The sequence below is a fragment of the Erithacus rubecula genome (genome assembly GCF_903797595.1).
Source record: "Erithacus rubecula genome assembly, chromosome: 2".
NCBI classification, from domain to species: domain Eukaryota; kingdom Metazoa; phylum Chordata; class Aves; order Passeriformes; family Muscicapidae; genus Erithacus; species Erithacus rubecula.
The window spans coordinates 43,320,623-43,343,433 of record NC_136685.1 but is presented as its reverse complement, the minus strand read 5'-3'; the positions used below and the strand labels follow the sequence as shown (position 1 = coordinate 43,343,433).

General features: G+C 43.3%; 2 protein-coding genes across 11 annotated transcripts in view; one reads left to right on the top strand and one right to left on the bottom strand.

Annotated features, from left to right (window-relative positions):
• The window catches only part of SESN1 (sestrin 1), a 75,138-nt gene extending 61,687 nt beyond the window's left edge, over positions 1-13,451 (top strand). For 5 of the 7 annotated variants that reach the window (XM_079298730.1, XM_079298734.1, XM_079298733.1 and 2 more), the window contains exons 2-10: positions 4,152-4,217; positions 5,111-5,311; positions 6,202-6,384; positions 7,504-7,746; positions 8,970-9,117; positions 9,952-10,064; positions 10,303-10,493; positions 10,724-10,868; positions 12,332-13,451. In XM_079298730.1, the coding sequence (XP_079154856.1) occupies positions 4,152-4,217; positions 5,111-5,311; positions 6,202-6,384; positions 7,504-7,746; positions 8,970-9,117; positions 9,952-10,064; positions 10,303-10,493; positions 10,724-10,868; positions 12,332-12,418 (1,377 nt within the window). In that variant the 3' untranslated portion in view covers positions 12,419-13,451. Of the gene's footprint in view, positions 1-3,653; positions 3,782-4,151; positions 4,616-5,110; positions 5,312-6,201; positions 6,385-7,503; positions 7,747-8,969; positions 9,118-9,951; positions 10,065-10,302; positions 10,494-10,723; positions 10,869-12,331 lie in introns of all 7 variants that reach the window. The other 2 variants (XM_079298731.1, XM_079298736.1) reach the window with 2 other exon arrangements.
• Positions 13,452-16,118: 2,667 nt separating this feature from the next.
• Positions 16,119-22,811, bottom strand: part of ARMC2 (armadillo repeat containing 2) — a 61,711-nt gene continuing 55,018 nt past the window's right edge. For all 4 annotated transcript variants that reach the window (XM_079298696.1, XM_079298698.1, XM_079298697.1 and 1 more), the window contains 2 exons: positions 20,558-20,715; positions 16,119-16,472 (listed from right to left, as the gene is read on the bottom strand). In XM_079298696.1, coding sequence (XP_079154822.1) covers positions 16,339-16,472; positions 20,558-20,715 — 292 coding nt within the window. In that variant the 3' untranslated portion in view covers positions 16,119-16,338. The remainder of the gene's footprint in view (positions 16,473-20,557; positions 20,716-22,811) is intronic.

The following is a 22,811-nucleotide window of genomic DNA, read 5'->3' as shown; positions in this document are numbered from 1 at the left end:
GCTGTAAGATACAGAAGAGCTCTACATTGTGTGAATTTACACGTTTTAGGCTTTAGAGTAGTCTTCCCTGAGCATGTGTGTGCAGGCAGTACAGACTTCTGGTCTGGTTGTCCTAGTGGAGTTGGATGTGCTAATTGAGCCAGACTGGTGAGAGTAAGTGGTAACTGGGGAGTATATAATTAAGCTTGCAGACTTGTCTCATTAACTTTTCTGTCTCAGCTCTTCAGTGCTGTTTCTTGGTGTAAATTTGCATAAAGCATTTCCTGGCTGAGAAGTCTCTGAACAGGCACACAGTCTGATGGTTAGGACATTAGCCTGTGACTTGAGAGATCTCAGCTCAAGCCACCAGTCTTCTGTAGCAGCTTCTCTAAGATGTGTAGCTTTTCCATTTCTCAGGGATTTTTTTTCTCCTAGATGGGAGACACCTCACAGAAATCTTGAGCTATCTAAATGCATGAAATGTGATGCTGGGCTGATATGGCAGTGGTTGGGGATGTATAGATTGAAAATGATAAATATCTAGTGAACATAGTTCCCATGGAAATAATAATAATGACTGTACAGAAATGCAAGTTACATAAGGGGTAAGAGGAGGCTTTTCTGTGTTTTTCGAGGTTGTCAGCACAGCAATGCAGCATTTACATGGCTAAAGTCTTGCTTTTCTGCCAAGGTGTGTCTGGAAGGTGAGCAGTGGAGTGGATTGCCACCCAGCAAGGCTCACCTCCTTCCATTAGCTTGAGCTTCTGGGTGTTGGGGGTGAAATCTGTTCCACCCTTGGTGCTCAGCTTCGCAGCCACCCGATTTTTATGTTCTGGCTTTGAAGATGGAGTGCGTCTGATGCATCATCACCACCATTATTGTTATTATTGTTATTGTTATTATTTATTTGCACCTAAAGCCTCAGTTGTGGTTGGCTTTCTGCTGAGCTTTGAGCTGTATTCAGCTGCAGAGTTTCTAGGCTGAATGAAAGTGGTGTGGTGAGGTTGACAAACAGGAGGAAAGGAGCCAGGAGAAGTTTGATGCAGAGAATGTGTCACTAAGTAGGTCACTTTGGTGTGCAATTCTGTGGCCTGGAATCGCATGAAGGTTGCTTATACTTTTGGAATAACCAAAAGGAATACAGGCTTTTTTCCAGCTGCTGCTTGTCCTAGGCACAACTGCTTCACCAAGAGTTTGTAGGTGCTTCAAGGGAAATGGTGCTTTAAGAGAAAGGTGCAGGAGAGAGATGTGGTGGTGTGTCTGGTCAGGAGGCAGGTCTTGCCTTTGAGAGGGAGAGTGTTGCTCCCTGAGTGTATTTGGAAGATGAAGGATCTCATGAAGCATAGAAATGCGTTCAGAACAAAGGAGAGATTCACTAGGACTGTTTTGAGAATTATTACTGTGTTATCAAGTATTTGAAGTGCAGAGATGCTGGAAGCACACAGCTATTTCTGAAGTACTAGGTGGACTTAATTAAATGCTGCTTCTGAAAAAGAGAGGGAAAACAGTTTTTATAAGGTCTGTCATAGCTTGTAACTGAAGAACAAGTTTTCAAAAGGCTCCTAATGGGTCAGATTTTACACAACTCTCGTGACTGTGTTAAATGTGCAAGTTGTTTCTGTTCTCAGCACCCTCTGGAAGAAGCCCCTATTTTGCAGACAGGAAACAGGCTCATCTTCACAAATTCTTTGTTACATCTCTGTCACAACAGAGCCTTGACCCCAGACTTCTCAAGTGCTAGGCTGGTGCCATGATGTCAGGGAGATGATCCATCTCCTGATGGAAAACAAAGCAACTTTTTAATCATTAAAAAAACCTCTTAAGTCACTTTGCAGTGAGGGTTGAGTAATAGAACCTGTTACATGCTGTGTAATTGTAAGCTTGACCTCTGTATGCTTTAAAAAACAGAAGTGTATTTATTGTGATGTATTTTAGATTGTGGAGCAAAATACATTAGCAGTCTGCTGATCTCAGGGTCCTAAAGTTGGGTTTCGCTTTTTTTTCCTTCTTCTAACTGTTCTGGGAACAGGAAAACAGTTGTTCAAGAATTAAACTTCAAGGTATTTGTCTTGGAGAGCTTCATCTGGCAAACTGCAGACATCTGCTAAATTAAATGCTGCTTACAATTTAAATGATCTCTTTTTGCTTGCTGTTGTTTGGCTATCAGATGTTGCTCTAGTGTAATTATAGAAAAATAAGAAGCTCTGCTGAACTTTTAAAGAGAGATGCTGATAAATTCCATCCTACAAGTGGCATTGCTTGGCTGACAGGCAAAATTTGCTTGTGTATGTTGGGACCCATAGCAGGAAAAAGCTACATTGAGGGGAAAAAGTGAAAAGACTATTTGTAAGAGGTGCCCTTTGATCTTACATTATCCAAGTAAGACTTGAGAAATGAAGGCATCTGACTTCAGGATTTAAGGGGACTGTCAGAGTCTGAAGAGTTTGGCATGCCCCTTAGGTCTGCACTCATTGTTTCCAGCTGTCTGAAGCTGTTTTTTAATCTTAGGGGAAAGTTCAGGAAATGGTAACTGATTAATAAAATTGCTTCTCATACAGTGAACTTGTGCAAATAGAAACCTCAGCTAAAGAGAGAAAAAGTGCAGTAGTGAGTGCAACCAGTACTGCATGTTTATAACAGCCTTTACTTATGTGGGGAAAATGTGGCCAAGTTAACAGCTGTGTTTGGCAGGCAGCTCTTGGGGCATCATCTGCTCTTGAGGCCTAAACCAGCTGAAGGTGCCTCTGCTCTGTGTGGCCTGGACTGGCTCACTGCATGGTTTTTATAAATCATGGTATTTATTCATCTAAACCTGCTTGAGAACCTGAATGAAGTTGGTATCATCACAAAATGGGTGGGTTGGCTAAGGAACAGAGGCAATAGGTATGTTCTAAAAGGTGATTGGGAAAGAGGGCTTGGGTAAGGAGCCCAAACCATTAGTTTATATAAAGCCTAGAGTTTAGCACTGAGCTCCATCCTCAGCTTTAATCCCAGGTCTCCCCCCATCTGCAGGAGTGCCATGCCATCAGCTGGCAGGGCTCCCATCCTTCCTGGGGAAGCCAAGCTGCTCACTGGGGAGTAATCCCTTCAGGAGAGCTGGTTTGCAGCAAGTGCCACACGCATGGCAGAGGGGCCTCGGCAGCGATGGCATGGGGGGAATGTGTCAAAGTGTAAGGTGAGGCCATGCCCTGCTTTGGTACCTGCCCCCTGGAACCTGCTGTGCCTTCTCAGGGGGCTGCTCTGTGCTCATAAGGACTGCCCTGGGACACACAGCTCCCCCTTCCAGAAGGAATAGTGTTAATGGCCAGGACACAAATGCACCCAAGTCTTCTTGTATTTGCTGCTTGGCTGCAGGAAAGGCCCAGGGTGCCACAGTCCTGTCAGAAAGCTTCACCCAGCTGAAGGAGACAAGCAGTGTACTGCCAGGGTTATCCAGCCTCCACCTTACCTGCAAGATAACACATCCACACAAGTGGGTGCAAGGACGTGGCTGCCGCAGTTCTGATGGAGCAAATTCCCCTCCCTCCTTCCCTGCCAATGTGAATAGCTTTTTATCCTGTCTTGAAAAGAAAGCAGATGCAAATGTAGATCAGGTACTTTCAGCAGTTTAAGTGCTCTTTGAGGTTGGGAAGAAGAAATCTGATTAGGGTTACAGCTGTTTCACTTCCTGACAGATGCACAGGGTGTTGTGTGCTGGCGAGCTGCGGATGTACACACACACAGCAGCCTCGTTTTCTATCAGTGGCATAACCACACAGCAGCCGGCATGTTCAGAACGCCTTGTCCTGGACACCCTGCCAAAGTGTGCTTTATGCAGAATTTTCTGTGGGCCAGGCTGCAGTGTGTGTGCGTGTGTGTGTTTGTGTGTGTGTGTGTGTGAGCATGCATATAAATTTGTGTGTGTTTTCTTTGGTTGACAGGGTCTTTGTTGTTGAACATTTTGTTGCTGGAGTGGGGCAGTGTGCTGTAAACAAGCACAGCTAATTATAAAGCACTTGTATAAAAAAATGATTTGCATTTGTACAAACAGTACTAGTAAAAGTGCCTGAGCAAGGGTACCACAAGTACCCAAATAAGCCCAGCTCTGAATGGAGAACTCTTTTCTTTCCTGCAACCACTGTTAAAACGATGTTTATAGCTAAATGCTGAGGTGGTGTAATTTTCTTTTCTAGGAACTTGGAATAAGAATTCCTAGACCACTGGGACACGGACCAAGCAGATTCATCCCTGAGAAGGAGGTGTGGTAGTGTTTTCAAGTACATAGTGAACTTTATGCTTTTAAGGAACATCACTTTAATAGTAGCCCAGAGTGGTTTCAGGACAGCTGATCTGCAAAACATTTTCAGTAGTGATTACATTCAGTCCTGAGACTTTGGCCAGTTCTAGTGTACAGAACAGTGAGAGCCTTAGGGAGCTTTAGAATAGTTATGACCCCTCCCATGCTGCTGTCTAGTATGAGAGAAACTTAATACTGTTTCCTTGTGAACATCCGGATGTAATTTCCTACTGGTCCACAAGGTACCTGCCCCTCTGCTCTGGGACTGCTTTTTCTTGAGCTGTCTCTACCACTGAAGAATCGGAGAAGCTCCAGAGTGCTGTGGATGAGCATTTCTGCTGCTTCTCTCCTGATTGTCTGGTAAGAGAATTTGGAGCAGAGGAAAAGTAATAGCAATATGCCTGTGGTTTTCTAGGAATTTTAGTCTTTTTCAATTTGCTTTTTTATTTCTCTCATCATCTTAGCTAGCTTTTTACCTCTTTCCCTCTTTTTCCTTTAGTAAAAGTGATTATTCAATTAGCTTTTAGTTACAGTAAACTAAGATCAACCCTGGGGTATTCAAGAAAGTGAAGTTGAGACAGTTAAATATGAGAAGTCAGTGTCATATTAGGGAGAGACTAAAGCCAAAAATCTTCTTTTGCTGATATAACCACTTGTGATCTCCTAAATGAGAGATCATTTGAGAGGTATTACAGGGATTTAATGTGCCTTATGTGCACTGATTTAACTCCATTAATAGATTTATAGTATAATTCCTTTCACTTGGGGCCTCTGGGTGCTGTGGCAATGTATTTATTTGCTGTTTTATTGGTGTCACTTGGACAGTATTGCTCATTGCTCTTTCTCTCCAATCAGACCATTCAGGTGGGAAAGGAGGACGCCACGATGCACACGCTGTTTGCTGAGTCTTTTGCCACTCTGGGCCGACTGGACAACGTCACCTTGGTGATGGTTTTCCACCCACAGTATCTGGAGAGCTTTCTGAAAACTCAGCACTATCTGCTGCAGATGGATGGCCCGCTGCCGCTCCATTACCGGCACTACATCGGGATCATGGTACGCGCCACAGCGCGGGCCCTGTCTGACAGCAGCTGCTCCTGCGTGCTGCAGGAACAGTGTCGAGCTGGAAGGGCACCTCACCAGCAGCTGAGGCAACAGCACGGTGGCTTTGTTGGTGTCTGCTTTACAGATGGCTTCAGGAGAGCAGCACTTTATGTTCATAGATTTGGTAGGACTGTGAGAAAGAGGGGAAAAGTGTGCTATAGAAATGAGACAATTGTTATTGGCTTCCTTAGTATCTCAGAAACTGTTTCTCAAGAAAGCTTGTTTTTGTGTGTGTGTCCTGTCACATACACCCCTCTCTAACTCAATAGTTGGTTCCATCATGCATTCCTAAATATGTAAATTCTAAGCAAGTTTTCTGCCAAAAATGGTTGATTTCTAATTTTTAATCTGCCAGTTCAATGACTTTTGCTTGCTGAAGTTGAATTAAAGTTTTGGCTGTGTCTTAATTTGATACAGAAAGTGTTGGAGTAAATGATACTGGGCCTTTCTCTCCTGAGAAGCTGCCCGTAGTCTCTCTTGCCATATTCAATCTAAAACCTGCTTTTGACTGTTGCTGGTAAATGTGCAGCTAGAGATGGCTTCTTCCCCTGGGGAGTCTGATGCAGTTTAGATTACTTGCTTCAGGATATGTAATAAATCCATGCCTGTATTTCTCCCTGGGTATAGGAATGTTGCACCTGTAGCCAGCATAATATTTGTGCTGTGAGAACAATAATCAAAACAAGCTGATGTGTTAATCTCAGAAATCTTTTTATACTTGAGTCTTTGATCAGTGCAAATCTTATTCTTGGATGTTTTGAGGAAATAATGATTTACGGTATTTGTCATAAGGTACTAACTTTCTGTAATTGTTTTCTGCATCACACTGTTTTCCTTTCTAGGCTGCAGCACGACATCAGTGCTCTTACCTTGTTAACCTCCATGTGAATGACTTCCTTCATGTCGGTGGAGACCCTAAATGGTTGAATGGTCTGGAAAATGCACCTCAAAAATTGCAAAATTTAGGAGAACTGAACAAAATGTTGGCTCACCGACCCTGGCTTATCACCAAGGAACATATCGAGGTAGGTCTTTCATGGAGTAATGTGAATGTCCCCTTTTGTCACTAGAGCAATCACAGATTCTTGGGGTTCAGAGCCACACAGAGTGAAAGATATTCTATGGTAATGACTTTGATTTCAGTTCTACATCATTGCATGATAAAGTATCACTTGTGCCCTATTATGTAAAACGAACAGGATCATAACTGCTCTTAAATGAGTAACAAATTTAATTTACAACACACTGAAATTTCTGTGTCATGTCGTAGTTCTGTTGGTACAATGACAATGTGCTCAGATGTGCACCTCCCTCCTCCACCTGTGTGCTTTCAGTAGCCAGAACCCCTGTGTATTTCTGAGATGCTGCCAGAGGTCGGGTGGAATCAGCCACATTTTTGTCTGGCTTGCTGCCAGTTTAAATGCTGAGTTTTCAGGCTGGTATGGAGGGAGCAGGCTGGCAGAGCTGCCCAGGGGTTGGTGGTGGTACAGGACAGCCAGGACTGCAGCACCAACAAACCACCAAGGGGCTGCTTCTTCCACCCCTCTGCTGTCCTCTGTGCCCATAGCAAGGAGCACGTGGGTGCTCAGACTTCCTGGGTGCTGCTGGTGGGAGGTGGTGACAGGTCCAGCTGGAGGCTGTGGGGGAGGATGCACACTCTGCCAGAAGGCCCCAAACCTCCCACACTTTCCTGCCTTAAGGGGAAGTTGGGGTTTGAAGTTTCTTGTTGAATCTAGAGCATTCCACCACAGGGACAAGGTGGAGGGAGCCTGGCCCTAGAGCCAGGTTTTCACTTGGCTGATCTGCAAGCAGTTGCCTGGGTTTTCTGATGCTGTAAAGAGCATTTGAACAAACGTGCAACAACTGTGGTCGCATCTTTATTGGAGGTGTGAAATGTCAATGCAAGTCAGTATGGCCTCGATAGAAACCACAAGGAGCAAGAGAGAAACCCCAACTTAATTGCCCAGGTCTGGCAGGTCACCTGGTAACAGGTCACTGAGCACGCTAATGGCAGCAGAGAGTTAGGAAGCACATTTTGATGTCAGAAAAATTATTTTACCTGGCAAAGAAATGTGTTGATAAACTGCATTAAAGTGGGGTCAAATGAATTACTTTTATACTTTTGTCTTGCATTATTTTTAAAGCAACTTTTGAAGACTGAAGAGAACAGCTGGTCCTTGGCAGAGCTGATCCATGCAGTCGTTCTCCTTACACACTACCACTCCCTTGCTTCCTTCACGTTTGGCTGTGGGATCAGCCCAGAGATCGACTGTGAAGGGGGTCACACCTTCAGGCCCCCCTCTGTCAGTAACTATTGCATATGTGATATAACAAATGGTTACCACGGGGTGGATGAAATCCATGCCAGCCAAGCTGGAAGTATTCCAGTAAGTGTCTGAACAAACAGTCTCTTCCAATAGTAGTCACTTCTTAATATGTGGAGGGTGCCTGTCTCTTTTCGCTCTTTGAGAGTGGGATTGATGAACCTAATCCAGATGTGGGTATTGAAACAAATGCACTTAGGAGAATCTGAAATGATATTGGGAAGCTGGGCAAAGCTACCAAAGGGAGAAACAGACACAACCTGTTGTCTTTTTTTTTCTGCCTGTCATTCATGAAGGTGAACTGAGATGAGTCCCAGTCTCAGCTAGTTCATGACACGTGTCCTGAACAGCAGTGGCCAGGAATTCGTTTTTCATCAGCCAGTGGAAAGTTGGCTCTTCCTTTGAGTCCAGGCTCTGACTTTTTTGCCTTTAGGTGTTTGTCATGCATCACACAACAGATCATTCACTTTGTGACTCTTTAAAACAATCTCTCCTGCCTGCAGTAGTTAGGCTGATCTGGACTTGTTTTCCCTTGATGAAAACCACGGTGTGCACTAAGTGTTGGTTTAAGAACAGCCATGAGGGTATTCTCACTGCAAGATCCCTGCCTGTGATATTTTACTGCAGTGGTGTGGGTGGCATTTAAATTTGTTTGATGGAGCTTTCTGGCTTTCTGAAGGAGCAGACTGCAAAAGACAGGGAGGAAAGGGGCAGAACTGTATAAATTAAAGATAATTTTACTTCATTTCGGTGTTGATGAAAGTTTACAAGATCAATTACTGAATTCTTGTGGTATTAAAACAGCTCTTGTAAAAGATTATTATCTTGCACTGGCTTTCTTTTGAGGCTTCATTAAATCTGCATTTATACTCACCCTTCCTTTTTCCTTCCATGTTTCTCCTCTCTGAGCAGAGGAGGGAAAAATACAGTTGAGTGTTAAATTGTGGTTACTTCCTCTATCAGAATTTCTGTTACAGCTCCTTGTTTTTCAGTTGCTGAACATTTAGACAAAGAGTAACTAATTTTAGTGTGAGAACAGCTAGTTCCAAAATGCTGTGATTTTTAAATCATGCTAAAAATACCAGGGATCTAATTGAGAAAAGATGATGACTAAATGTAAACCACTGGGTCAGTACAGGTTTCTTTCAAAAACTGTTCCTTGAAAAATCTGTATTTAAAGATGTAAAGGACTTCATCACTTGTGTTTAAACTTTCTGGCTTGGCAATTTCTGCCATCGTTGTCAGTTCCTTTTGCATGCAAATGAAATCTCTTTTTCTTCTTTTAGTCTACAGAGTCTGTCTGTGAAGTTGAAGCTCTTATGGAGAAAATGAAGCAGCTGCAGGAGTGCAGAGATGAAGAGGAAGCCAGCCAAGAAGAGATGGCCACACGTTTTGAAAGAGAGAAGAGAGAAAGCATGTTCGTGTGTTCTTCAGGTAGTGCAGATATAGTCTGAATATGTATTTATTAAGACACTTCCAAATTATTTGAAGAAAGCCTCCTGCAAAAGGGGAAAGAAGTGCTATTTGATGTCTCAGAAACATTACCATTTCTTTGAAGGAATCAAGATTAGGGATGCCTTGTTTTCTTCCAGGAACACTTAAAAGCAAAGTAGTGCCAAGATTTGTGACTGCTCGCAGACACACCATAACACTCTCTGACCAATATTTTATAGAAATATCCAGAAGAAATGGAATCTCTCTCTTGAGAGTTTTAGAAGTTTCACAGGAGATTTAAGCATCCTGCAAGATGCTGTAAAAACAAGACACTTGACATACTTTGCTATTTAAGTGTACAAAACATTACTTTTCAGATGACTGAGAGACACTACTTAATCTATTACAAGTTTAGGGTTGTCATGGGCTTTTCAATGCAATTTCCTCTAACACAAACTTGGCATAGAAGCCTCAGAAATTTCTTTTTTAATAAGCTCTCTGTTCCAAACCAGATTTTTCCCCTGACATTTTTACAGACCTCTTAAGTTGGGGGAGAATGTCCCCTAGATTTAGGGGATAGGATGAAGACTGCAGCACAACAGAAGGGAGAAAAAGATTTTTGTCTGTAAGAAAAAGCCTGAGTATTTTTCAAGGAGTTGCCTGTGAACACCACAGCTGCAGTCACAGAGCTGTACTAGAGAATCATAATATGGGTAGTACAGTGAAAATGTATTTGATTAAAAGGCACATAGACCCATTCTTTTGCAGAGTTTTGCTCACACACTTCCAATTTGTTCTTTCCAAATGGTGTGAAATTCTGTTTGCCATTAACAGAAGATGAAGAATCTGCAGCAACAAGGGATGTGTCTCGTCACTTTGAGGATACCAGCTATGGTTACAAAGACTTCTCCAGACATGGAATGCACGTGCCCACCTTTCGAGTTCAGGTAAAGGGCTGGGGGCTGCTGTCAAGAGCCTTAGGGAACAACCTGCTCATTGTGCCACATACCAAACCTGGAAATGGCTGTGCTCTCACTGTCCCATGGGTGAGGCCTAAAGCCAGCAAGTGAACAACCCCCACCCCCAGTGAAATATCTGCCCTGGGATCTGTAACTATATTAAAGCTCTGGGTCTTCACAAGTTCATTTCTGAAATGCTCTACTCTGCATTTTTATTTACTCTAAGGATTATTCCTGGGAAGACCATGGCTATTCCTTGGTTAATCGTCTTTATCCAGATGTGGGACAACTACTTGATGAGAAGTTCCATATTGCTTATAATCTGACTTACAACACAATGGCCATGCACAAAGATGTGGATACCTCAATGCTAAGACGAGCTATTTGGAACTATATTCACTGTATGTTTGGAATAAGGTCAGTTTTACTGTTTTTGTTTTAAACACACTGGCTTTTTGTTCTCGGGTTGAACCACAACTATTTATTAAGCAAACATCCATGTATTTTTAAACATATTTTTGTTTATGAGGGAGGGCCACTAGTGCTACACTTACCCAATAATTTGTTTTGCCATAGGAACTTGAAACAATGCAAGTGGAGTAACTGCTGCTTGAAAATGAAAGTGTTTTTCTTTCAATTCCAAACAGATACGACGATTATGACTATGGTGAAATTAATCAGTTGTTGGACCGCAGCTTTAAAGTTTATATCAAGACTGTGGTTTGCACTCCTGAAAAGACCACAAAAAGAATGTATGATAGCTTCTGGAGACAGTTTGAACACTCTGAGAAGGTACAGTTGGTGTGCATGCTGAGGGACCCAGATCAGTGTCTCCTTGACAGCAACAGAGCTTAAGCTTTAGCTGATGCTCCTGGGGTTCTGCTCACAATCAAGTCATTGGGAAATGTCGTGTTCTCAGGCTGAAATAATCTCCCCTTTCCTGCTGCTTGTGTGCTGGCTAACAGCTGACATGGACTGGGCAAGCTTTGAGCAGTAACAGGGGGTTAGACATGAGAATGGTATAGCTTCACCTCAACTGCAGTCAGTATTGCCTGTATCTCAGAGAGGCAGGGAAGTGGTGCAAGATCCATCCATCCATCCTTTGGCAGCAGACCTGGAACAGCTCTGGCTGCCGCAGGGTCTTTCCAGTCCCCTGCTCCTTCTGGCATGGATAGTCCCAAAGCAGTTTCTTTGTTAAAGCCCAACTGGGTTACAGTCTGAATTGTACCTCTCAGTCACATTTCCTGCTGTTAACTCCCAGATATTGAATCTACTAAGTTTATATCCTTCAGTTTTTCTTTGGAAAGATATTTCTTGGATTCACTTAAACTCAATGCTGAAACAAAAAATGCAGAAATCACTAATGTTCATATTATTAGAGATTCTGATAAACCCCTTAAAGCAGGGTTCTATAACTGCAATGATTTAAGATGGTTCAAGTAAAACAGTGTCTATGTTTTGGTTAGACTGTGATTGATAACCTTCCCAAGCACACAAATCCTTCCTTAAAGCCCAAAACTTTGGATCTCCATAGCCATCAAAGTCCAAGGCTCATTTCCATATGTGTCACTGAACGTACATCCTCATGAAGATCATGCAGCTGAAACCACACACAACCCTTACATGCCAGAGCAAACTCACAGCAACCTGCTGTCAGTGAGAAAATACTTTCACACCCTGCCACAAGTTTCTGATCTCATCCTCAAAGAAATGCAGTAAAAGCATTGGGGGGATGATGTGGGGAACTAAAATTCCTACCTCCAGTAGCTACTGAACACCTGTGGCTTGTGTGTAACTCTCAGTCCCCAGGGGCCAATGTCCTCATCACCTCTGCCTTTGTTAGCACCACCCTCTGCTCCACAGGTATTCAATGCCCCTCTGCCTTTAATCATTAGCCTCATCAAAATTGAACAAGCTCTGCATAATTGTGCTGCTGAAGAACGGCTTGTGTGCTTGAAAGCTTGTCTGCTTTTTCCTGCTAAACCATGTGGTCTGATAAAGGATGAATGCCTCTTCCTATGGTCTAGCCCTACCTAAGTGTGCCCGTGAGCCAGAGCCATGCTGTGCCACAGCACCAGGTGTGGCATTGGTTCCTGTGCTCCTCTCAGTGAGCTCCACAGTGAGGTCCGGGTGGTGACATGGGCAGTGCTCCCCTGCTGATGCACCAGTGCAACATCCACAGGCCCGAGGCTTCCCTTGTGCAGCATATGATGGTGAGCACTGTGCTAAAGCGTAATTTCTCCTCTCTCCTGAAGGTCCATGTAAATTTGCTTCTGGTAGAAGCTCGGATGCAAGCCGAACTACTTTATGCTCTGAGAGCTATTACTCGCTATATGACCTGATGTCTCTGGCTGCCTGTCGACGTTGGAATGTTCTGCAGCTGCAGTATGGCAGAGGAAGATACGAAGCCTCAGGACCAACAGTAGCTATAAGTTAAGATGCCCATTGTGCCATAACTCCTTTAGTTTCAGCTATTTCCATGTTTGGAATATCATTGCTGCCACTGGGCAGCGAATGCTTGGCAGTTGACAGACAGGGTTGTGCAGAAGTGCTGCCTGCTCATGGTATTTTGGCTTTAGACAGCCCGGGACATTCTCTGAACTTGTGGCAATATAGCAAACCATAGATACATAGATCTTGTGTTAAGGCAAATATTGTGGGAGTCGGAGTGCGAAAAGAACTGGGACTTGATGCCATTTGCTTTCCCTACGAGAATAATTTTAGAAAATCTTGATGCTGCTATTTGTGCAGGTGGAGTGAACAGACCCAGGCTGTTCCAGTTGAGCTAGAAGTGAAAGTGAGCACTGCTATTGTCTGAGCCTTTACTGTGTGTGGTTTCAAAAAAGCCTTGTTATTTAGGTTCCCTTTTTAATCAGAACTAAACCTCCTCTGTCCACACTGATAATTTGAAAGATAGCAGTCAATTTTCTCAACTAGTTTAGCCTTAAAAAACAGGATGTTTGTTCAGCATTATTTCGTGAGCTCCAAAGTGCAATGGTCTTCCTATGGAAAGAAGGGGACTGGAGTCCTCAGAGCTTCTTAGAGATCTACCTACACAAAGTGTCGAGTAGCTTCTTGTCCTCCTTTTCACGGATGAACCAAGAAGGAGCCTAGGACAAGGTGTGGGAATGTTGTTCTAGACTGCCAAACAGTCCTACTGTATTACATGCCCAACGCTGGTCTTAATGATTTTTGCAGTTGCTTAAATAACTAGGCTAAAAAACATCTATTTTTAGTAAATCAAAACATGATTTAAATGCTGACATTTAATATACAGTGGTTTTGGAGAACACATGAATACTTTTGTATGAGTGTGAATTGCTTTTTAAATTTGTCAGTATTACTGGTATTTTTGAAATAAAGGTAACAACTTTTTCTCTTGGTGTTTCTGTGTAGTTTAACTTTACGCTTCTGTTCTTACGGGTTCTAAGACCATTTAAAGTGTTTGAAACAGTAACTGAGCAAACATAGTTAAAATCACGAGCCATAATTTTTTAACTGAGTCTAAAATGGTGGGAGGAGAAGTTCAAAAACTGAGCTAGAGCTTCAGTAACTGTAGTGGGGAAACCTCTTCTGTACTGCTGATATTTTCACCCATTTGGACTAGGCTCTCAGGCACAACTTGTCATTCTTGGGGTGAGTGGTGCAGGGCCAGGAGTTGGACTCAGTGATGCTGATGGGTCCTTTGCAGCTGATTGTATGATTTTCTGTGACTGTGAAATGGATTTTCCCAAGCCCACAAGCAGCATCAGTTTAATTTTTGTCCTCTGGCCTGGGTCTCATCTCAGATTGGTTTCTCTTTCTACAGAACTTTCTGAGAACAGTTTTAAGTTTACAGTCCAAGAAGCTAAAATATCTAAAAAGATCTGGGGGAGAAAGATTAATAAACTGTCAAAAATTGTGACTAACAGGAAGCATCTGGTGTTTCCTCTTAACTGAAAATACAGGATTTTTAATGTTCCAAAAACAGAGCAAAACTTTCCTGTCTTAAGGGCATTGTACAGCTGAGCTGTGCCTTTCCAGGCTGTGAACAGTTCCTGCAGCACTTGAGTCTCCAGGTGCTTTCTGAGGCCAAAGGCCTTAATTTTTCCAAGAAACCCAAACTGGCCATTTCCATCCTATGCTCTCCAGCCACATCCAAGTGCCCTCTCGCTTTCCAAGCAGCAAACACTGCAGTGGATCTGTGTGTGAGTGGCTTTATCTGGTCACAGCTGCCATCAGAGCACAAGCCACAACCTGCAGGCAATCCCACCTTGCTGCCCAGTACCCCAGGGCAGCTCTGGCAGAGCCCCAGCCCATGGCTGTGGAGTGCAGCAGCCTCTCGTGCACCTCAGCTGCAGTGCTGGCAGCTCATCCCAAGGAGAACAGGAATAGGCTCCTGGACATGAGAGAGCTGCTGTGCTGAGGTCTGTGGCAGAGACATCTACATGGTAAACAATACTGTAAGAACACACCTGAAATCCAGCAGTCTGGGGCTGCTTCTTACTACCCACGGGTTTTTCTCCAGAGGAAGACTGAGGCTGGTATACCTCGACCAGAGGGGTGGTCAAGAGTCCTGTGCTGCCCCCTCTTCTCAATCCAGCTCCTCTGAACATGCCTCTTCCTGCACAAAGGCCAGAGCTCACACAGTGGCTGTCCCAGGAGCCCCAGCTCTGCCCTGTGCTGCAGACACAACACTTCAGGCTCTTGGTTACAGTTTGGTCAGTAATACTGACATAATTAGTGTTGTATTTGAACAAATCTTAATTGTCCAAGTACCACCTTGACTTGAGCCAGCTGTCAGTTTCAGCTGCCTTGTGACAAAGACTCAGCCCTTGTCAATTCTGATCAGTCCTGCTGACAGGGCTTGCCCACAGGCACCTTTTCCAGTGCCCCCACCCTGCCCTGCCCAGCGGGTGTTTGCCTGCCGTGCTGTGACACAAATGCCAGGAACAAATGCCTCCAGCTTCTTCCCCACAGGGACTACTTACCCATCATCCCTTCTTTAATACTCTCTCAAAGCAAACCCATTCTTTTCTCCCAGAAACAAATGGGATATTAAAGTCATTTATCTTCCCTTCAACTTCAGCTAAAATTAAAAAGGGATGATAACTGAGATAATTTTGAGCTGAGCAGAGCAGTTGTTGGAGCCAAACCACATTGAATGCTGAGCACTTCTCTCCTGGGGATTGCAGTGACAGCGGCTGCCACCACGCAAGCTCCCAAAGCAGGGCTGAGCCTTGCTGGGCACAAGCAACACCTGAGCCTCTGAGACACAAAGAATGGAGCCAATTTTATCACTTCCACCGAAGTTTCCTCCTCACCACTCCCAAAACCTGGACCACAAAATCTCCCTTTCCCTGCCCTGTAAAAGCAGGGATCTAAACTAGGAAAGAAGTCTTGCTGCCCGTCTCCTATGGCCTCCTGGCCTCCTCCCTGCCTCTCCTCACCTGGAAGCAGAGATGTGGGCACTACCAAAGGTAGAAAGAACAGTACTACTGAGGGAGCTTTGAATTGCTGCCTCCCAACAAATTTCTCCAGTCTCCTGGGATTGCCAGGCTGGAGCCGCAGCCATCAGGAAGAACAGGGTAAAAGAGATCTGTTATGGCCCCACAGATGGGGACACAGCTTCAGGGGAGACAGCTGGACAAGAAGTCTGAGAAGCAGAGGGCACACAGGCAGCTCCTGGCAGTGTGGGACCAACTGAAAGAAGGTAAAGTCTTCTCTGACATCAGGGTATTGGTGTTTTGCCAAAAGATGTGAAGTCCCAAGTCAGGAGAGACAGCACAGCTGGACCTGATGAGTGATGCTCATGAAGGAACACAGGTCAATATCCCAACAGCATTCTATCACAGAAGTTCCTTAAGGTAAAAGTGTATCAAAGTCTGCTGGAGTCTGTGGCTCCCGTCAAGTAACATTCGTTTGCAGAGAATTTTTGGTACCACGTAGGTCCCAGTGCTCACTCATAACTCACCTTTTAAAAATTAGAAGTTCAGCAAATATTTTGTTTCATTTTTCCAGTCAAGAAACAATGCAATTACTAGACAAGTCACACTGAACAGCTGCTTCATCAGCTCAAGTATATTGTAAAACACATGCAAAAATTTCATACAAGCTCTTCAAAAGATAGCATCCAGTACATAAATGCCAGGCTTTTCTAACTTCTTTTTTTTAAACAGTCATGCTCTCCAACAAGCTTTCCAATGGCAATGTATAGGTATATTAGAAATATAAAATTTACCCGACAAAAAAAACCCTGACTGATTAAACTGGAGTGATAGACTCAGCTGGAAGAGTGATGGCTTTGAATTCTGTCACGAAGTTTTTCTGCCACAGGTTTGAACTCTCTTTCCCAATACACTCTTTGGCAGTCCTTTATATCTTTGTCAAGGCTGCACACCAACTCTACCTCTTCATCTGTAATCAAGAAAAATACCATCATCAGTTCCAGATGAAAATATACTCAACAACACATTTTGTGACACATGCACCTTACCAGCTATGTATGCTGATGTCTTAACTGCACTTGAGATAAGTTAAGCATCACTGTCTGAGTGTCTTAGATTTAATTGGAAATAGGGATGGTAAGGTCCATAGAACAGTGAAAATGGTACTGCAGGTTCTTTTATTCTCACACCTCACAGTGTCTCTGAGACAAAAACTGTCTCTGAGATTGAATATTTACTGTGACTGTCAGTCTGGAAAGTTCCCAGGGTTTAGAACTGCCCACAGCAATCTTGCTGAAGTAATCAATCCATTGATCTAACTATAATTATGTTTTTCCTACCCCAAATTGCTCTGCTAATCTGGAGATTCTTTCAAACTCTATCTACTCTCACACTGAAGGAACTTGAACCACTCTAGTTATTGTATTTACTGATGCTCTCCCTTCCTTGCAAATTTCAAAAATAAAACAACAGGACAGTCTTTAATAAAGACAAGGTTGGGAATGAAAGGAAGTCATCAGTCATTTTTCCCCCTCCCCTTTGCTTGGCATTGGATGTGGCAAAGAGACAAACTCTTGAGAAAACAGAAATCAGTCTATAACCAGAAGCATTCTCCTGAATCAGGAGAATCCACAAACACAGCTGATAATGCTGAGCAAATGTTTTCACACAGTTTAACAGAAGGGTATTTGACAGCCTTTTGGCCATAAACAGGCCTGAAATGAAGGCAGAATCCTGTCCCAAATGGGCAACACTTAACCTTGGCCTACACTATGAAAAAGCACCAGATTCACAATGTGATAAATAAATAACTCTTTAGGGAGCTTATTGCACAGTCACAGCAGGTAAAAGCAAATTGAGGCTGAAGAAAACTTCAGTTACCCACATTTTGAGTCAAACTCTGTGTAGAAGAGATGCTCCAACAGCACTTACTCCCATCCAAAAGCATGCCAAAGTGCTCATGCAGATCAGGTGGCCTGAGCTGAGACAGGTATGAAGGAGGAAATGACATTTCTGTGTGTGGAGATGGGCTCCAGCTCACACAAAGTTACCAGCAACTGGAAACAGTACTTGGCTCTTGTGCCACTAGACTGCAACTACCAAAATTAAAGACAGGCTGATTGTGAGAAAGATTCCAAAAGGGGTTCTAGGTAAGGAGATGACATTTAGAGTTTTTCTGCAATAAAATAAAGAGGAAAAGAACACCCATTATTTAAAGAAGAATGTCATATCTCTGCAGGAAGAAAACGTAATTGGAGATAAAATCCAGCCTCCGATATCAAATCTGTATTTGATGATATCATAGGATAATTCAGGTTGGAAAAAACCTCTGGAGCAGAGTCACCAGGTATCAGTTTGCCCTACTCCATGTACTGTTGAGTACTGAACACCTTCTACAACATAGCCTGTTCCAGTGCTTAACCCTCGCCACAATGGAAATCTCTTTTTCTAATGTTTAATTGGAATTTTGTCTTATTGCAGCCTGTGCCCATTAGCTCTTGTTCTATCAATGGCACAGTAACCCAACATACCTAAAATCAATCTCAGCAGCAGAGAACCCAGAGACCCTGAGGTGGAAAATAAGGGATTATGGGGTTTGTTTTCAAGGGGAATTGCTTTGCTACTCCTGTTTTCTTCTACCCAAATTAACTCTGTTCTAACACAGAGTGAGAGGCATTTCTCCCTTTTATTAGACAGCTGTGCTCCCCCAGAAGTCGACTGAGTATTTATGGAATCACTGAGGTCGAGAATTCCAGCCTACAAGAACAAGGGTCAGAAGCAGTTCAAAGCTGAAGTGTTGAATTGAAACAGTAAATTTCCCAAAGCAGAACGTGAGTAACGCTGTGGATCAGTGAGGATCAGTGTTCTGCATGCAAGCTGTGCATCCTCAGATAATTTAATTTTCCCACGACTCTCCTCAAAAACCAGAAATATTGGGTCCTGGCCAAAGAGCATATGTGCTGGCTGCAAGCCCAGGAACAAGACAAACACACTGGGCCTGCATACTGTGGGGGAAACTGGAGACTGGAGTGCAGACCCCTGCAGTCTGCAAGGGCTGCCCATCCTTGAAACACTGGCAAGACAGGGGCTGGGAGCCCTGCAAGCTCTGTCATGTCATGTAAGAGTTCACATGAGCTGAGATTCCAAAATAACTTCTTGGAATTGATAGTGGAGGTAAAAGTCAGCCCAAGAAAAAGTCTGGAGAGAGAGGGAGAAACTTTCTTTCCAGTGAAAGACCAAACAGAAGAATGTTCCCAAGACAAAGGCTCATCTTCATTGCTGCTCATGACGGGCCAAGGCAAAGCTGCTGCCAGGGGCTTGGGAACAGCAGCCTCCAGAAGCTCTGAGCCAGCAGAGTGACATGAAACTCAAGAGCAGCTGAAAGAAGTTGAATGACAAGTGCCATTGGAAAGCAGGGCCACTGCATCCCAGGCTGCTGGGACCAGGCAGGGAAAAAAACCCAAAAAACAAATAGTGCCCTTTGTCTAGCCTTTCTCTTGGGCACATCATCTTTTCAGGCCATTTCCATTCCCTTTGCTTCCTTGTATCTTTTCTCATCCTGTGCCAGATGGGGAAGGGAAAAATAAAGGGTAGGAGGCCAAGCACAGCAGGTGAAGCGAGGTGTCTGCTGTGCCATGCTCCACTTTTTCCGCTTCCTGAGGGTGTGCTGACGCTCAAGTACAGTTCACTGGCTGTCAGCAGTTGCCTCCTGCTTCCTGAATGATAGAATCAGAGCAATGACAGTTCAAGGCTGTTACTGGACACAATGGCAGGAGGAAGATGTAGGACAATATTAACCAGCTGCTATTACTAAGATCTGTTGGCTCTCTGCACACAGAGGAACCAGATCCAATGAGTAAGATGTGCTTTTCCCACAGCTCCTCTTCTGACTAGTGTGAAGAATGACTGGCCTTCTGATTTAATTCTAACCTATTCCTAATTAATTACCATTACAGCTGCATTACAATCACAGCTGTAACTGAAATTGCAATTGTATGTGAACTTCCAGTTCAGGAAAGTTATACTATTCAATGAGAGCTACAATTGCTATCCAGCCTGGACTGTGCAGTCAAATCAATTGCTTCAATAAGCAGTGTTAATTGCAGAAGAAAAAAATAAGCACGTACTTTCTAACACAAATATATATACCCCTTGCTGTGTGCCAGAAAATGCAAGCATAATTGTGCTGTAAAGTTTGCAGGTCTCTTGCAGAATGTTAAAAAGTGCAGTAATAACTTTGAATCACTGCTGGTTTTGGATAAATAGATGGAATTACTGCACACATAAAGTCCACATAGCAAGGAATGTAATACAAGGAACTATTACAGCAGCAAATATCAGTAATTCTGCTTTAACTGGAAAAAAGTTCTCACAAATCCATCCACTTTTCTGATTTGTCTACAACAAAAGACACCATGAGATTTCACATTCTGTGCCTGACAGTAAGCATACATCTTAAATCAATTTCCAGTTAAAACCATTGTCAAACATAGTTAGTTTCCTTTAATTTAGTTTATATTTTAAAGATTTTTTTTTAAGAGAATTGCAAGTGACCTACCCAAAATAAAATCATAAGCAAAGCAGCGCTTAAAAACTAAAGGAGTAAAATTACATATACTGGCTACAGGACTGTTACACAGCCATTAAACTATGTAAAATTTGAAGCAAAAGTAAATGCCCAGATGAAAATATGCCACTGGGTAAGCAAATCAAGGTCCTTACATTCACCTTTTAGCCTTTGTGGAGCAAAAAGCATGCCCTTCCTGACTTTAGAGTGCAGATGAGACATTGTCAGATGTTGTCCTTGCCCACATGGAGACCATGGAGAGAAAAGAAAGGTGGCCAGGCAGCAAACTCAGCCTGCTGCAGTCCAGAAATGCCATGACCCCAAGGGACCAGTGTGTGCTGCACAGGGACCACTGTGCTGCTGGACACTCCACACTGGCCAGCCACTGAAAGCTGCAGGACAGACTTCCCACCCAAACCAAGCCTGCTTTGATTTTGCTCCTTGCATTTCTTCTATTGAGGAAAAGAGACCAAGAGCAGGAGTCTCACCCAGAAACGCTGTGAGCAGCAGCAGCAGCGTGTTGGTGTCCTCTCCAAAGCAGGAGGCCGCGCTCGTCATGTCCTCGCTGTAGTTCCACAGGGTTTTGCAGATCAAACACGAGAGCTGCCAGTCTGCTGGCCCAAAGTCTTGTAGGCAGTCAACCAACCTGTCAGTGCCAAACAAAACCAGGGGTTTGTTCTGTGGAATTTTCTCCTGAGCTCTTCCAAATCTGGCAGTCCAGAAATGTAAGCAAGCTCCATGGAGGTTTGCAGGAAAATTCTACGTTAATAAACTTCAGATGCTACTTTCTTCCTCTGTAACTTCCCCCTTTTCATTTAGTGTAGTTGCCCAAGGATGTGGACATGCCTTTTGTCTAACCATGTGTGCCTGCCTGCAGCTGCCCATCCTCTAACTTTCTAACCAAACTGATCAATTGCACTCACAGACTTTGTAAATATAACTACTTCAAAGACATTAAGCTTCCATCAAATTTCATTATAGTCTGTGACTGCCCCAAATCTGGGCTACCACTAAAGCAGAGATTGCAATCCAAGCCAAACTTTATCAGACACTAACGATTCATCTGGAAAAGGTGGTGAGAATGCAGAAAAATATTCAGTCAGAATACCCATCTTACTACACATCAGGTCATCTCGCATAAAAAAACAAATCCAAAGGAATTTTCTACTTCCATGATCAAAGAATTACCTTTCACATCCAGCCAAGTCTCACAATTCTGCAGGTATCACCCATTCTTGCATTTCCTCAGCCTGCATTCCCAAGGAACTCCTCTCAGAAATGCCTTTTTTATTAAGGACCATTAGGTTGCAGACCTTTCTCCCCATCTCCCTTCCTTGAAGATACCAAATGAAGGCTGGATCCTAAACAGGACTTTGAAATGAAGCTGTAAATTTTCTACCTGCACCAGCTTACACACAGTAGCTATCCAGAGCTCCCATTTCCAAACTGCAGAGTTCCCAGCTCCTGGGGCTGCAAAACTAAACCTCTTCCACCTGCTGTCCCTGGTGACCTCTCCAATAGCAATCCCTCACTGCTGTTCTCTTCTTCAACCTTAGGATCCCCTCCTTCCCTCACTTCTCCACTTCACAGAGAGAGTTATAATCTGTTGATTAGTAAAGGATAACTACTATATTCAGGTATGGCTGAAAATAACAGTTATGGAAGACCATGCAAAAAGAGGTTTGCTTTTTTTTCTCCTCTGTGAAGGCAATCATTGTGGAACAACAGGAGGCATCTAATGAAAAGCCAAAAGAATTTGCCCTATTTTTTTTTTAATTTAACTCTCTCATAAGACTAATTTCCTATTGTCTTTGGGGCACTATATAATTGGTATAATAACCACAGTTCCAGAAATGCATAGAGCTGGTTTGGTACAGTCAGGATGATCTCCTTAATAATTCCTTCCAAATTCTCTAGATTCATTCTATGCTGTTACTGCTTTTTGTTCCTTTCCTCACAAATTTTCAGATACAGTATAGAAAAATCTGAATTTATATGATTCTATAGGCTACAGAATATTCTATATAATAGAAATTTCTCACGTTTATTATTCAATTTGCCAGCAACTCTTTTTTATTCTCCTTTTCCAGCTTTATATTGTACATGGGACATGGGAAGGAAGGACGAGGAGACTATGCATTGTTTACAGTGTATAAAAAAGTAATTATGTGATGTATGAACAGGAAAGCATTTCAAAGTGAGGCATATTGTTTCATAACTGTGGGCTGTACCAACTGCTTTACAAGCACAGGAACATGATCTTTCATGTTGCTCCAATTAAGCTGGATCCGCTATTATCTGAACATCAAAGCCACAAGTGTTGCAGTGGTTTTTCAAGGTCTAATATCCCTTACAATGTTATAGTGCCTTAAACTTGAACTCCCAAAGAGAGGAGACTCAGGAGCTGTTCTCTGCCAAGCATGGCTACTTCAGGTAGCTTTCCCTACAGAACCAAATGATTACAAAAATTGCAAGGGACCATGTGGGATATCAGTTCCTGAAGCACCTTCACACTTGGACCAGACACACACTGACTGTGCTGTTCACTGCCAAGCACAAGCAGCTGCTGCAGGCCTTAGTTGCTTTCTTCAGTGGTACCCTCTGCTGGGTACATCACAGAGTGTCTTTGGGAGACTTTTCTGTGGGGTTTGGCTTGTATGAAAAGTTTGTTCTCAAAGAACTTTAAATACCAAATGTCTATTATGCTGGCATCTTTATTACAAGCTACTGGCCTCAGTAAAA